The 16,286-nt window shown below is 34.7% G+C and overlaps 1 protein-coding gene across 1 annotated transcript; it reads left to right on the plus strand.

The window, feature by feature from the left end:
* The first annotated feature begins 6,150 nt into the window (after positions 1 to 6,150).
* On the plus strand, positions 6,151 to 10,724 carry LOC106471628 (fez family zinc finger protein 1-like). Its single transcript, XM_022400249.1, has 2 exons — positions 6,151 to 6,279; positions 8,117 to 10,724. The coding sequence occupies exon 2, from the start codon at positions 8,151 to 8,153 to the stop codon at positions 9,567 to 9,569; it is 1,419 nt and encodes a 472-aa protein (XP_022255957.1). The 5' UTR covers positions 6,151 to 6,279; positions 8,117 to 8,150; the 3' UTR covers positions 9,570 to 10,724.
* The last annotated feature ends 5,562 nt before the right edge of the window (positions 10,725 to 16,286 follow it).

Below are 16,286 nucleotides of genomic sequence, written 5' to 3' on the forward strand. Positions count from 1 at the left end.
AACCTGTAACATAAGATTTGATCTCTGGTAGTAATTAGTGATTGTAAACCTGTAACATAAGATTTGATCTCTGGTAGTAATTAGTGATTGTAAACCTGTAACATAAGATTTGATCTCTGGTAGTAATTAGTGATTGTAAACCTGTAACATAAGATTTGATCTCTGGTAGTAATTAGTGATTGTAAACCTGTAACATAAATCATTGCCTCAGGTGGTAATTAGTGATTAATATGTTTCAGTTCCAGCCATGACAATGTTTGCAAGATGTAAATAAAAACCAAATCCACGAGTAACATCGTGCACTTTATTAAACTAAATGTTCAATATGGTATAAATATAGCTTTTAAATAAGTTTTATTTCAAATATGCACAATCATCTTGACGAAGCTATTTGCACAATTGTGTTAATATAGTATTTATCATGTCTTGCGTTTCCATGTATGTTAAGATCATATGTACAAATAATGATATTTATGAAACTCTATTTTCAACTATTTAAATAAAATTTTCATCATGAATTACGTTTTCGTGTATTTTAAAATCACGTGTATAAAAATCATCTTTCTGAAACCTATTCTCAACTGTGTAAATGTCCTCGATATCGTGTGTTACGTTCCAATGTATAAATATCCGATCTGTAATATTGAGATGTAGATAAACACGAGAGTTACATAACTGAACCAAAACTAGTACAGATGTAGATAAACACGAGAGTTACATAACTGAACCAAAACTAGTACAGATGTAGATAAACACGAGAGTTACATAACTGAACCAAAACTAGTACAGATGTGGATAAACACGAGAGTTACATAACTAAACCAATTTACTACATTTGGTTTAGTCATGTAACTCTCGTGTTTATCTACATCTGTACTAGTTTTGGTTCAGTTATGTAACTCTCGTGTTTATCTACATCTTTACTACATTTGGTTTAGTTATGTAACTCTCGTGTTTATCTACATCTGTACTAGTTTTGGTTCAGTTATGTAACTCTCGTGTTTATCTACATCTGTACTAGTTTTGGTTTAGTTGTGTAAATATCATGTTTATCCATGTCTGCAATATTGCTGGTTTAGGTGTGTAAATATCATATTTATCCATGTCTGTAGTATTATTGTTTTAGGTGTGTAAATATCATGCTTATTCACATCTGTAATAAAGCGTGAAACTATGGCCTAGTATATTTTTTTTGAAGTAGTTGTTTTTCGTCTCTTACGTCCTCTAGAAGTCAAAACCATATAATTTAATTTTTGTCACATGATAGTGGTGCCACAATCTAGGGTTTTAAAGCACTCCGGGCCTATGGTCTCGATGGTGTCATAACTCAAATATCTGATTCTCATTTCTTTTCCTTTTAAAAAAACATTATACAGTTATTCACCAAACTGTTTACTTATGAAAAAGGTGCAGTAAGCATATGGGGATAACAGACTTATTAACAGAAAGAAGTTTGTCTGACAATTTCTTTCTTTCCCTGTTAAAATGCACAAATGCTCAGCACTCTGCGTAAGTAGGTTGAACAAATGTCAGGGTTGAGAAAAGTTGGGCCTTCGGTACTTTTGAGATTCTTTTTGAAATTAATTATCTAAACACAAAATCGTAGGTATTTGCCTCAATACGCAAAGCCGCAGCATTGGAAGGAACGAATATCACTCTTTCCTTTCCAGATGTAATTCTTTGTTTGATTGATACAAAAAAAAGAAACAAGACGGTACAAATCTAGCTTTAAAAACGTGTCTTACCAAGTTGTTTCTTTTTTTTGAACAGTATACGGTATAAATCAGGGCACGAATAATCTCTCTCTACATAAATAAGTTCAATTAAACCATGATTAAATATTTGGTGCTACTATAGCGTGCGGTCTACACCGATACTATCCTCATCATCACAGTTTTAACGATTCACTAAAACATAATTTATTGCTCAATTTATATCTATCCGCGTTTTTCTTCAGCAAATAATAATAATTTAATAAGTTGTGTGTTCTAAAAAAGTACCTTAAATTTAGGTTATAATTGTGCTAGTTTTGATTGTTGAAATTTATTTTATTCCGATTATATTTGCCCCCAAAAACGTTATGTAATGGTATTTTGTACTTTTATTATTTTAAAAGCTTTATTTATAATAAATAACGCCACGAAAGTTAAAACGATGATGATGATAGTATCTTTGTGGACCACACGCTATAGTTTCTCTCCGTCTTTTTCCTTTACAGCATTTTGGCTGTCATTAAACAACTTTGAATATAAACATTTCTGTATGTTGGATCTTATTTTAATCTATATCATATACTTACAATAGCTTTGAAATATATATATATATATATATACTGCTATGCATACTCCACGGTTACAAGCTTCTAAATATCTAGCACTATAAGAAGAGCCGTTGACTGAAGAGCAATGTTAAAGCTGCGAAAGCACAACTTACCTACCAAAATCAAAAATATAAATGATTTTTCGAACCTGGTGGTGTTTTGAACATTTATACAGTCTTGACCAAAATGTTTTATATTGATGTTATTGTCTACATGCATGGAGTAGTTTTAAGTAAATGCCCGAGTAGGAACAAAGAGAGTAGCGTATTATCGGAAAAACATGAACGAGCTGTTATTCTGAACTGTATAAGTTGTTTTGAGCATTTGTTCGTCAAAACACACATACACACTTGTTTTGTATAAAATGGTGTGATTTTGTGTAATCTTTTACGAAAAAGATCAACGCTTTATTCGGACAGTTTCTCTGTATCTGGTGTAGAGAAGCAAACAGACATTGCTAGTGTACTGTATCAAGAATGCTGAAACGTCATCAGACTAGAGGGAACGTTGTTTCAGAAAAGTCTACTTGTAGACGCCCAAATACTTCTACCCGAGATGACCATGTTTTGATCAGGTTAACATGTCAAGGTCGAAAAAAGTCTTGCAACACCTTACGACAGGAATGGCATGAACAAATTTATTCCAGGGTATCCAGAAGAACAGTGAATAGGAGACTCATCAAACAAAGTTATTTTTCAAGAAGGCCTATCTGCAAACCGATACTATCCGGAATTCACCGCTGTCACCGTGTTGCTTTGGCAAGACAGTATACCAACTTGCAGTTAAGACACTAGCAACATGTCATCTTTTCAGATGAGTCCTGTTTCCGGCTTGTGAAAGCCGGTGGTAGGATTCGTCGTTTGCTTGAAGAACAAATGAGGGAAGACTGTCTTTCTAACGGGGAACACACAGGAGGTGGTGTAGTACATGTTTGGGCAGCTATTCATCATAGTGGAAAAAACTTATCTTCATATTCTTCAGGCAAACGTCAATGGCGCTTCCTACAGGCATCACATAGAGACAATACTTCTGTCATATGCAAGGGCAAGGATTGGGAATAACTTTGTATTCCATGATGACAATGCCACTGCCCACAGTGCATGTATTGTGCAGGATTATTTCGACCAGGAGGACGTTACAAGATTGCTATAGTCAGCAAAGTCTCCAGATTGTAATACCATTGAGTTAGGCAGAACTGAGCCGGAAAATTACTAACCACGACAGTAAACCAACTACTGTAGCTGAGTTGCAGCGCCTTCTAGTGAAACGTTGGGAAGAAATAACAGTGGATTACATCAATAACCTCATCAACAGCATGCCACGTCGCCTTGCGGAGGTTATTAGAATACGAGGACCAACCAAGTACTGAATGTTTAATATGAACTGATATAAAATTACAGACGCTACTTATAATAATTTAATGTTATATTTTGTTCTTACATATGTTTTGGTAAGATTTTATTGTGATAGGTAAAATGCTGAATTACACATCTTTCTGCGGGTGTCTGATAAAATTATTTGCTGTCCATGATGTCCATAGAACCTGTCTTATCATACAAATTACATATGTAGATTGTTAATATAACATGCATTTCTCAGTTTGACAACGCTAAGTGTATTTGCATTCCATCTCAATAAAAATGATCTTACTTGTTACAAGATATGCAAATTGACTATGCTTGAGAATATAACTTATATATATATTTGACTTTCTAATGTCACGTGGAATTTGATATTCTCCATATCATAAGGTCTATTCTAATGCAGTTAAGTACTAAATGTGTAGTTACCTAAATCATTTGTGCAGTTGGAAAGCAAGTTTTGTGAAGTAGGATTTATACTCGAATATCAATTGTTTACTATAATTTTAAAGATCTAACTGGAAGTGAATTCCACTTTTATGTTCCTAAGTTAAATTTATTGTTACATGTAGTTGACAAAAAATCCCCCCACCTCCCCGTGCTGCTGGTCGTTTTATCTTACTTGTCATGCCACGTGTTAGTTCTGTGGTACGGATCCGGAGTTCGGAGCTGATGAGCCGAGTTCGAATCTGTGCGGTACGACAAAATATTCCACGCACTTTAAGCTGTGGTTGCGTTATAAGACTGTCAATCAATCAATCCATTAACATAGATGGTGTGTGGTATCTAGTGAATTATCACACACTACCTGCATTCTCTACTATTCTAGTGAAATTAATGAGAGTGAACAATGATCACGTGCTTGGTTGGTTTTACCGATGTTTGAATTGGATGTCACTTTTAACAGTTTCAGTGGACATGAGTGGCAAGGAACGTGATAACTTCAGTGGCAAGCAACGTAATATATCTAAATATTTCACGAAACTATTATCACGTGAGAGTGAGGAGGAGGGGGGGTAGGTAAGTAAGGTATCTGCAATGTCTCTAACAACTCCTTTTGACTGACGGATATATAAACTTTAAGTAGACTCCTCCATGTCAGATGAATATTATAGATTTGACTCTCTAGTGTCCTTCATCCGACCGTTTGTTATCCAATGTGTTTCACTTTTCCTCATCATATATATATATATATATATTGTATATTTGACTGTATGTCACTTGACATGTTTGATATTTTCTCTGTCACATATAGATTATGTATTCGACTTTAAACTTTTAATAGTAATGTATATATTATATATCTGGCTATCTGTTAGCCGGCATATTGCATATTTTCACATTTATATGTATACTACCGTATTTACTGTTAGTTACGCGGAATGTTTGATCTTTTCCATACGCTCGTAACAGACAGTCAAGCTTGTAATATATATCTGACAGGGAGAAGATCAAACACGCTCGTAACAGACAGTCAAGCTTGTAATATATATCTGATGTTTGATCTTCTCCCTGTCAGATATATATTACAGCTTGACTGTCTTTTGTCCGGCGTCTATGACTTTTTTTCCTGTAAGATATATATATTATTGATTTGTATATCTGTTTCACGTAATGTCGATCTTTTAACTGTTATATATAACATGGCAGGTATCTATTAGAGCTTTTTGATATCTGTGGAATGTCTTTTATTTGTCTGCGATACATCTCATTAATGAAATAAGACAGAAATAAAATATTTATCCACCCATCTATTCAACCGTCAGGCCTCCCAGTGGCACAGCAGTATGTCTACGTACTTACAACGCTAGAAACCAGGTTTCGATACCCGTGGTGGGCAGAGCACAGATGGCCCATCGTGTAGCTTTGTGCTTAACTTCAAACAAACAAATCAACCATCAGCAGCTTATAATAACGTTAAAAGTTAAATTATAATCTCATAATGAGCAGTTTGTAGTCACGTTGGCTGGTTGGTCGCTTTTAAGGGCAAAACTACACACTAGACTATCTGTGCTCTCCCAACCGAGGGTAGTATTTAAACCCGATTTTTAGCATGGTAATTCTGCAAACTTGCCGCAAACATTAGTTAATACATATTTGTTTGTTTGTTTTCTGCAGAAGAGACGCAATATTTCGTCCTGTCAAAAATTCTTGGAACGCTAATTAAAGGTGATGGTTATACGTTTTCCAAGAAAATGCCTTCAATCCAACACGTAAACTAAGCTCGAGAGTTTATATTGCGCATGCTTCGCCTGGAACAAACGAAGGTAGTATCAAACAATTGTTCTTTTTTCTCATCCACATGAGACATTACTCACTCAAGCCACTCCTTATACATCACCTCAGCCAATAATAACGGAGAACAGAGAATATGCTGAGTTTATTGGTCAATACGGTTAGGTGATGAGTGGCTTGATGGGTGGAGAAAAGTGAAGCGTGCGAACTTAATTTTGAACACTAATAGAGCTTTTAAAATACGCTGTCCTGTTGGCAGTTAATTGGTAATGTAAAATCTATCTCGGTTCAGCGTAAACTCATCAACGATTTCACGACACGAGGCCTAGCAAAAAGCTCCAGCAAGTACGAAAACATCGAACTGTAAGTGTATGAAATTATGTCTTCAGAACATTTTATGTCTATCCAAATTACTTATTTTATTTATGCATTTTGCGTTAAGTGCTGAAGAAGAAAAAAGTATTAAAATATAATATGTCTGTATGTTCGTTATCATTCTAAAATGTTGGATTAAAATGTAAGCTAGCCTTATTGAGTTTCATTTTAAGGAAATTGCCTTAAATATTTGATATTTACCCCTTCATATCTCTAGCATTAAATTAAACTTCAATAGTTTTCTGTGTTATGATAACTTGTATTTGGTTCAAAAGTTAAGAAAATAAATAAATTGTGTATATTTCAAACTAACGGCATCAGGCATTTCTATTAATTTAAAGTTTTAATTGGAGTAGAGCACGTTTTCCTTTTCATTGTAACTGCAACAATGATGGTATTCTGTCATGAAGTTTTGTCACTGATTAACTTTCTAAATGGTGTGTTTATTTTACTTGAGATTGCAAATATTGCATGGTATATTTCGCTCGAGAAAGATTTTCAAGATTTAATGGAAAATATAAACCCTCTAGTTAGTTTCAGTAAAACAGCAGAAACAAATGTGTTAGAGAGTATTCCAATTCTTAGAAAACTGATTGTTCGAAAAACCCTTCATCATTCTGATATTTCATTGGCCTCCTTGGTGTATTACTGTTGTTGTTTGTTTTAGCGCCAAGTTGGCTATCTGCACCTTGTCTATCGAGAGGACCGTACCTCGAATTTTAGCATTATAGGCAGAGAAGTTTACCGTTTAGTTACCAGAGAACTCCTTTGTAATAGAACGGCCTGCAACAAAGTGACTCAGCAGTAAATTTGAGATCTTATAATGCTTAAATTTGAGGTTAGATCCCTGCTGTGGACACATCGTAAATAGCCCATTATGTAATTTTGTGCTTTATAACTAATAAACAAGCTTGTCTACGTGTCTTTCATTTCTGGTTTTATCTTCAAAATGAGACGTACGTATTAAGTATGGGTGTATTATAAACTCTCAGTCATATTTTAAAATATTTCTCAGTCACCGCTGACTGACAATTCCTCTGAATATCAAAATAAGCACTTTTTTTTTTGTTGAGGAAATAGGATGATCTGTTGCGAAAACCACAAACTTTCAATTTACTTATTTTGAAAAGCAGTAAATATGAACCTACTAAGTGTTACAAAAGTTCAGCACTTAAAAAAAGCCTATAACGTTATATTTTTCACCTTGTATAAAGGTTTGTTTGTTTGTTTGGAATTTCGCGCAAAGCTACACGAGGGCTATCTGCGCTAACCGTCCCTAATTTAGCATTGTAAGACTAGATGGAAGGCAACTAGTCATCACCACCCACTGCCAACTCTTGGGCTACTCTTTTAACAACGAATAGTGGGATTTACCGTCACATTATAACGCCCCCACGGCTGAAAGATCGAGCATGTTTAGTGTGACGGGGATTCGAACCCGCGACCCTCAGATTGCGAGTCGAGCGCCCTAACCACCTGGCCATGGCGGACCTTGTATAAAGGAACATTTTAAGAATGCTCAGACTCCAGCTACATTCCTGCGCATCAATTAGCAACTGATGATTGGGTGTAAAGATTAAATTAAGCTGACAAGAATCAAGATCAACCATCCGGATTAACAATTACCTGGTAGTAAATACTATGTTAAAGTATAAACAGTGTCATTATTTTCTAAAAGCTTTAACTACCATTAAACATACTGAAGTATTTTTTTTATATTAATTTATTAGGCGATCCAGTTGGATAAAACATATCGTGTATGTGATTTATACGAAAGCTCAACCTGTTTCTCTCCAATAATTAGTTCATGTCCTGATTCTTTTAGTTCAACACTAGAGGGCAGCACTAAGCTCCAGAAAATGAGTGAAGAAGACGGTGAGCAGACACAGAGCCTCGATGATTCAAATTCAGCAAAATCAGAAAAGAAAAACTTAAGTTTTTCTATAGCTAGGATAATGAGTAATAAAACTGATGAAAAAAATCTAGAACAACGAAAAAAACTGTCGGATATACATCAAACAGAATCCAGTAGTGAAACGTCAGATTCGGTGTATCATCAACTAAATTGCCCCGTTCCGTTTTGTTGCTGGACAATGAATCATTCGTTGTTCCTCATGCCAAATTATCCACCTGGATGTAAAAATCTTTTAAAGCCAGATCACTTATATCACGACCATGCTTACGAGGGCAACTGGACAAGGTTAATATCCTCAACTAATTCTCAAGGAGTGACCAAACTATGTTTGAACAATCACAATATGGCGGCTAACTGTTGGTTGAATTCACACTGTGTACCCAGCTTATTTAACGATTACAGCATTCTTTACTCGATATATCACGAACATGACCACTCCTTCCTAGGCATTCAACCAGCAAGACCAGTCAAAGACAAGTCGTTTGCTACGTTGCGGGATTGTAATCCTTTCAGAAATTCAAGAGAAGGTCAAACCAACATTGTTCGGCCAGAACCACTCTTTCCACAAATAGGAAAGAATTTGATGTTCACTTCTCTTCAAGATGGCAAGAAGAAATGTCCAAACCATGCGGGAAAAGCAGAGTTTATTCCACTTTCTTCCGACCCAATTTACTCCACTCTGTGTTCCCGGTATGATCCAATGGATGACAATACAGTAACATCTCCTGGTGGTGACCTTGAAAAAAAGTTTGGTATGACGACAAAAAGAGGATCCAGTAAGAAGCCGAGGAATTTTGTATGTGCCGAGTGTGGAAAAGTGTTTAATGCACACTATAACCTCACTCGTCACATGCCTGTACACACTGGAGCCAGACCATTCGTATGTAAGGTCTGTGGCAAGGGTTTTCGTCAAGCTAGCACCCTCTGTCGTCACAAGATCATCCACACTCAAGAAAAACCACACAAATGTCTCACCTGTGGCAAGGCTTTTAATAGGAGTTCTACCCTCAACACCCACATCCGAATCCACGCCGGTTACAAACCCTGGGTTTGCGAGTACTGCGGAAAAGGTTTTCACCAAAAGGGCAATTACAAGAACCACAAGCTGACACACAGTGGTGAAAAGGCTTACAAATGCTCGGTGTGTAATAAGGCATTCCACCAGGTCTACAATCTTACCTTTCACATGCACACTCATAAGGACAGGAAACCTTACACCTGCAAAGTGTGTGGCAAAGGTTTCTGTCGGAACTTCGACTTAAAGAAGCATCTACGAAAACTGCACGAGACCACAGTAAGCGTCGTATCTGATGCGAGCCTGAAGAAGGAAGTTGTGTCGGATAGTGGCAACTCCTTTAACTGAGCGACTTGACGTCAGAAGTGTGTATTTTTTTTTATACAAAAAAGAACGTTAGCAAAGCGTAAAAGAAACAAGAAGAGAAGTACGAAAACTGTTTGTAACAACAGCAAACCGAATAAACGTCGACATTTTTCAGACGCAACCGGAGTGTGCAACTTCTGTTATAAGATAAGCTTCGTTTTTTTGTTGATTTGTTTGTTTGTTTTTTCAAAAAACATCATCAACAAAAATGACGTCAGAAGTGTGTATTTTTTTTATACAAAAAAGAACGTTAGCAAAGCGTAAAAGAAACAAGAAGAGAAGTACGAAAACTGTTTGTAACAACAGCAAACCGAATAAACGTCGACATGTTTCAGACGTAACCGGAGTGTGCAACTTCTGTTATAAGACAAGCTTCGTTTTTTTGTTGTTTTGTTTGTTTGTTTTTTCAAAAAAACATCATCAACAAAAACTACTCTTTATCTAATTGATAAAGATTAGAGAGTCGGCACGCTCTGTGTTCAACAAAACCAATGCTCAAGTATCAGTGTTTCTTGATACTCTAATTGAGTTTTAAATAATAAAATTCTCTAATTTTGATTTAAGAGCATTAATAAACATGCTCATTTAAAAATACAATAGAAATAAACACCGAAATGTGGTGTAATTATTATCAAGAAGCAGAACCTTAAAATAAGAAAGTCTTTAGTCCCTGAAAAGCTTTGTTATCACCTTAAGAAGCAGTTCATGTAAATTTGTAGTTTTTTTTCTCGTATGTTCGTATGAATTTCTTACACTTTGTAATAAGAAACGAGCAACGCCTGTTTTAGCTGACATTGGTAGAAACTCTCATGCAATGACCTTTAAAGCGTATGTAATCTTTTTCGAAACTACAATTATTGCAATGTCAAGAAATATTTGACAAAATGTGATGATTTTTGTTAATTATTTGTAGATTAAACGTAAATTAATGTGTTTTAAACCATTATTTTCTTTAATATTTATAAGCACTTTTCCCATATCCACCAAGTTCGTGTTTTTCTTGGTATTGTCGTTGTATTTGATATTAAAGTTTAACCGTCTTATTGTGACTGTGTCAACTTGATAATTGCGAACGTGTGTAAATGTCTTGTACTTCATATTTCTAAACACTTATAGTAATAAATTGTATATAAAGTTGTCATTTTACTTATTTTGTTCAACGAAATATACACGTAGCATAAATAGAACTACGACGTTTTATAAATGTTTGAATCAAACAATGTTAATTTTACGCCAAATAAGTGGCGTATAGCGGAGGAGGGTGTGGGGGTCCCCAACACTTTTCTATCTGACCCAGTAAAAATGCATCAAAATTAGGAAAGCTACTCCCAGGAAAAGCAGGAGAAATAATAAAATTTAATTCAGAACCCAAGAGCTTCCAGGGTTCTAATGCGAGCCCTGTATCCCAGCCATAATGGGTGTGCTTATGGCGCGCATTCCCTCGGTCAAATAAACCTTGAGCCCTCACACTTTTAATTTGTCACGTACATCTCTGCAAATGATCACCTGTCTGGGACAAATAACTGATGAGAAAACTTTATTTTCGTTGAAAACTCGCTGTTTCGCTAACCTTTCGATCTGAAACGACTGGTTGTTGCAGTTCTTTTAAAGAAACGATAGGGTAACTACCAGTTTTGATTAGGAACTTTACGTTTGGGAAAATTTCGAAGCTACGTGAACTTCACTTTATGACAGACACGGAAAGCATAAATACACTACTTTTTATCATGATAAAGTGCTCACCGTTTCGCCTTTATACCAATGTGCCAAAACGTATAGTTGGCGCTATCTTCTTTAACACGTTTAATACTTATGTTTTGACACCAGATTGCGCTCAACAAGCACATTTTTACTCATTCAGTTTTAAAGTTTCGAATAGTCATGTCAACGTTATGGTCCTACAATATGTAATGTTTGAACAACAGCAAGTATTTAATTGGGTTTCATAAGCGTCGAAAGCAAAAATATGTGTTTATGAGGGACAAAGTTAGAAGTGAATCAAGCTTGTCATAAACGACTCTGCCGAAAACAGGCGGACCCCCCCCCCCCACCCAAGTGCCTTCACAGTTGAAATTTGAAACTATTTTATTTTAGTGAGAGTCCAGATATGATGAAAATCAAGGGAAAACAAAAGCGAAACTAATGTGAAAATAAGAAGTTTATTGAGCAACTTGCTGACCTTCCTTTTGTGTCTTAATCTCTTTATTTTACCTTTTTAACTATTTATCTTCAGCTGCCAAATTCATTTTAGAATCTTTATCAGTTGATCGTGAGACATTAAATTGAACTAAAAACTCAGTTGAAGTTTGGAAAGTTATAAGCCTATCAAAATTTGTGGGAGAGTCGATGTAGGTGCTGGCGCCTCTGTATTAGAGATGGCGTCCTGTCTCTCTCTGTATTCCTGCGATTTTAGCAGTTGTCCTGTTTATTGCTTTGGAATAAAAAAATCTATCTAATTTTTTTACTGCTGTCCTAGACTGATGCGATACAGTATGTAGTGATTTTCAGCCACAATGAAAGTAGCAAACGTTTGCCTTCCGATAGCTCAGCGGTAAGACTGGTGAGGGCTTATAACACTAAGATTTGGGGTTCTATACATACTGATGGCACTGTGCTGCTAGCCCAATGTGCAGCTATTATTTATATTTCTGTTATAAGAAGAAATCACCATAAACGTTTACGTAAGATTACGAAACTTTAAATCAAATAATAGAACACCGAAGACAGCAGTTGTAATATATTATCCATTTAGAGCAATAACTGGAAAGAAAAGCATGTCGTTCACGTTCAAAATTTAACACTGCAATGATATAAAAAGTATTTACCGTAGGGTTCTGGTCAGAGACGTCTACAAAATTCAGTTGTTTTTTTGTTTGGTTTTTCTCACATTTGCAAATGTAATCTCCACGGAAAAAAAAGACATGTTTTACATACTTTGTGAAAAAAGAAACTTAAATCCGTCACTCGGTAAAGTATTACTTTTGACAACTGATATGTAAGAAAGATTATAATGAAAAACAAGGTAACAGTCCTAATATTGTAAAATGGTACTCGTCAGTAAAAGTTTACTTTCTGACAACTGATATTTAGGAAACGAGTACCATTTTACCATATAAGGACTGCTATTTTGTTTTTCATTACAATCTTTCCTAAATATACTTGTCAAAAAGTAAACTTTTACTGACCAGTACCATTTTACATATAAGGACTGCTATCTTGTTTTTCATTACAATCTCAGTAAAAGTTTACTTTCTGACAACTGATATGTAGGAAAGATTATAATGGAAAACAAGGTAACAGTCCTTATATTGTAAAATGGTACTCGTCAGTAAAAGTTTACTTTTGACAAGTACTATTTAGGAAAGATTGTAATGGAAAACAAGATAACAGTCCTTATATGTAAAATGGTACTCGTCAGTAAAAGTTTACTTTTTGACAAGTAATATTTAGGAAAGATTGTAATGAAAAACAAGATAGCAGTCTTTATATGGTAAAATGGTACTCGTCAGTAAAAGTTTACTTTTTCGCAGACTTAAGTCCATCAGTCTTTGTGAGCTTCTCAAAATTTAAAACCTCAGATCTATTAGCTCGTTATTCAAACATTTTCGTACATAATATGGAATAAAGCCTGGCGGTGAACGTTTCAGAATTTTATCAATATATTTGACACGCCGCCTATAAACGGATTAAAAAAAAAGATATTATGCAAAATTTACAGCCATCTGAAAAATAAATTACAAAAATCTTTAGTCATGATTTTACACATTGGCTGTAACTTTAATTTCCTTAGGATCTGAGATCGATTACTATAAGTCCAAGTTAGGCCTAGTGCGAAGACTCTTGTCATAAGCCGAAGTCGAAACGATTAGTGTCGACAAGAAAAGTATTGTATGATAAAACCAAGCAGTTTAGTCTAAACCCCAGAATTAAAGGTGGTGGCCTCATGTTTTTTAAACCATGTAGGTCCAAGCTGTAAAAGGGTTCATCATTTTGTTGACTACAAGTCCCCTAACAACCTGTAAGTCAACTAAAACATTTACATAAAATTATCATCAACTGTTTCTGCCCCCCCCCCCCTCCTGTATATCTTACATATAAAATGATGAATTTCGCCCGATTTGTTTGGTTAATTCTATTTGCAAAAGGTAGAAACATAAAAGTTAATATTTGGGAGTTAAATATTTCAAGTCAATATCGAATCCGTTCTTAGCATTAAAACAATCACTTAGTGGTGATATGTTGATCACTTACTTTAAAGCAAAGTTAATGTTAAACTTTAAGATTAAGAACGTAACTATAATTGATAAACTACGAAACTTTAAACTTAACAACATTAATGTAAATGATAAACAATATTAGACTTTTGATTTAAAGTGTTGTTAAATTTCAGCAACTGTTTGATTAAAAACCGCCAGGTAAATAAACAAAGAGTTAAAACTTCGGGTGCAGACGACACCAGACTACTTTCTTAAACGTATATTGTAATATTAATAATTTATTTTTTATTTATTGGAACATAAACGTTTATGCTTTGGTTTTGTGCAAGAAAGTGTCAGCTTTTGTTTAGTCTGACTACTGTGAAAATGTTGTGTTTAGCTTGCGATCTTACTTTTTCAGCCGTATTGTTTCCAAATAAGACACTGATAATCAACTTATTCAGTCTGAGCACTGTGAAAATGTTGTGTTTAGCTTGCGATCTTACTTTTTCAGCCGTATTGTTTCCAAATAAGACACTGATAATCAACTTATTCAGTCTGACTACTGTGAGAATGTTGTGTTTAGCTTGCGATCTTACGTTTTAGCCGTATTGTTTCCAAATAAGACACTGATAATCAATTTATTCAGTCTGACTACTGTGAGAATGTTGTGTTTAGCTTGCGATCTTACGTTTTAGCCGTATTGTTTCCAAATAAGACACTGATAATCAATTTATTCAGTCTGACTACTGTGAGAATGTTGTGTTTAGCTTGCGATCTGACTTTTTTTAGCCGTATTGTTTCCAAATAAGACACTAATAATCAACTTATTCATTCTGACTACTGTGAGAATATTGTGTTTAGCTTGCGATCTTACTTTTTAGCCGTATTGTTTCCAAATAAGACACTAATAATCAACTTATTCAGGCTGAGTCCTGTGAGACTGTTGTGTTTAGCTTGCGATCTTACTTTTTCAGCCGTATTTTTTCCAAATAAGACACTGATAATCAACTTATTCAGTCTGAGCACTGTGAGAATGATGTGTATAGCTTGCGATCTTACGTTTTAGCCGTATTGTTTCCAAATAAGACACTGATAATCAACTTATTCAGTCTGACTACTGTGAGAATGTTGTGTTTAGCTTGCGATCTTACGTTTTAGCCGTATTGTTTCCAAATAAGACACTGATAATCAACTTATTCAGTCTGAGCACTGTGAGAATGTTGTGTTTAGCTTGCGATCTTACTTTTTTAGCCGTATTGTTTCCAAAGAAGACACTAATAATCAACTTATTCAGTCTGACTACTGTGAGAATATAGTTTACGACTGTTTTTTGTTTTTGTCAGAAGTATTGTTTCCACAGAAATGACGTGTACTTTTGTTTTGTACGTGTAATACGGTATTCATAATTCTTTTAACTTATGAATGCAGTGCTTCGATAGAATAATTATGCAATATTTTCTATATGAATGACTACTTAACTGTCTTAGCGTTTTAAATATTAAATTATATGTGTATAGTTATTAACTCTATATAACAGCTATCTATAAAAAAGTCAGTAGTCATTCATTCAACTAAATAACAGTCGTACAAGCATCCTTTCACCGCTCTACGATTAGGTATCAAATTACTTATCAAATCTTGAACATAGCGCTTACTTAGTGACACTTACCAAATTAAAGAGTGCTTTCATTGTTTTAGAAAGGAATGTTCTATGTATAATTTTGTCTGGGTAGTACGAAAAATGTGTTTCAGGTAATAAAAACCTAAATTTAATTTTCTGTATCAGTTTTTTTTTATTTTCTTCCCAACTTGTATTTTCTTCATATTGAAGAAAATAACGTGTGAAAACAGTTTCCATGAATTATATCTTAAGTCTTATGTAATGTATCTATGATATTCTAATATAAGAAATCAGTATAGATAATAATTTTTGCCTTCTTCGGCAAGCAAAAGAAGATTTGGGAATAAAGAAATCGGGCTAAATTAAGTTCAAGATAACCTTTTGATAACTATATATAAGTCGTTAGTTTGTTTCTTGTAAAGCTACACAATGGGCTGTCTATGCTGTGCCCACCCAGGGTATCGAAACTTTGTTTTTAGCGTTATAAGCCTTCAGACTGCCTGAGACACTCAGTGGGGAGGGCTACATAACTAGTAAAAAAAACAGTTGTAGGACAAGATATCGCTTTAATAATAACGTTTATACAAGTTTGTTTCGAAGTTTCGTTTCAAACTGTTATAAGACATACCTTTAAACAAGGAATAAATCGCATCTTTCACAAACACAAAAGTAGTTTCGAACAAACACTTGTTTTAATTAGTTAAAATGGAAAATTATGATAGCTAAATAACGTTGTCTTTCCATGTAAAACTTTACATGCTAAGCCACACATGCAGACTCCAATAACACTGTCTTTCCTTATGAAACTTTACTTTCTAAAACAGATATGCGTTGTCTAATAACACTGTCTTTCAATATAAAATATTACCCACTAAAGAA

The sequence above is a fragment of the Limulus polyphemus genome, unplaced genomic scaffold (genome assembly GCF_000517525.1).
Source record: "Limulus polyphemus unplaced genomic scaffold, Limulus_polyphemus-2.1.2 Scaffold4745, whole genome shotgun sequence".
In the NCBI taxonomy this organism is placed as follows: Eukaryota; Metazoa; Arthropoda; class Merostomata; order Xiphosura; family Limulidae; genus Limulus; species Limulus polyphemus.

What these genes read in the sequence shown, in the direction of transcription:
- LOC106471628 (XM_022400249.1), top strand. Translation starts at nt 8,151, where the DNA reads ATGAGTGAAGAAGACGGTGAGCAGACACAGAGCCTCGATGATTCAAAT.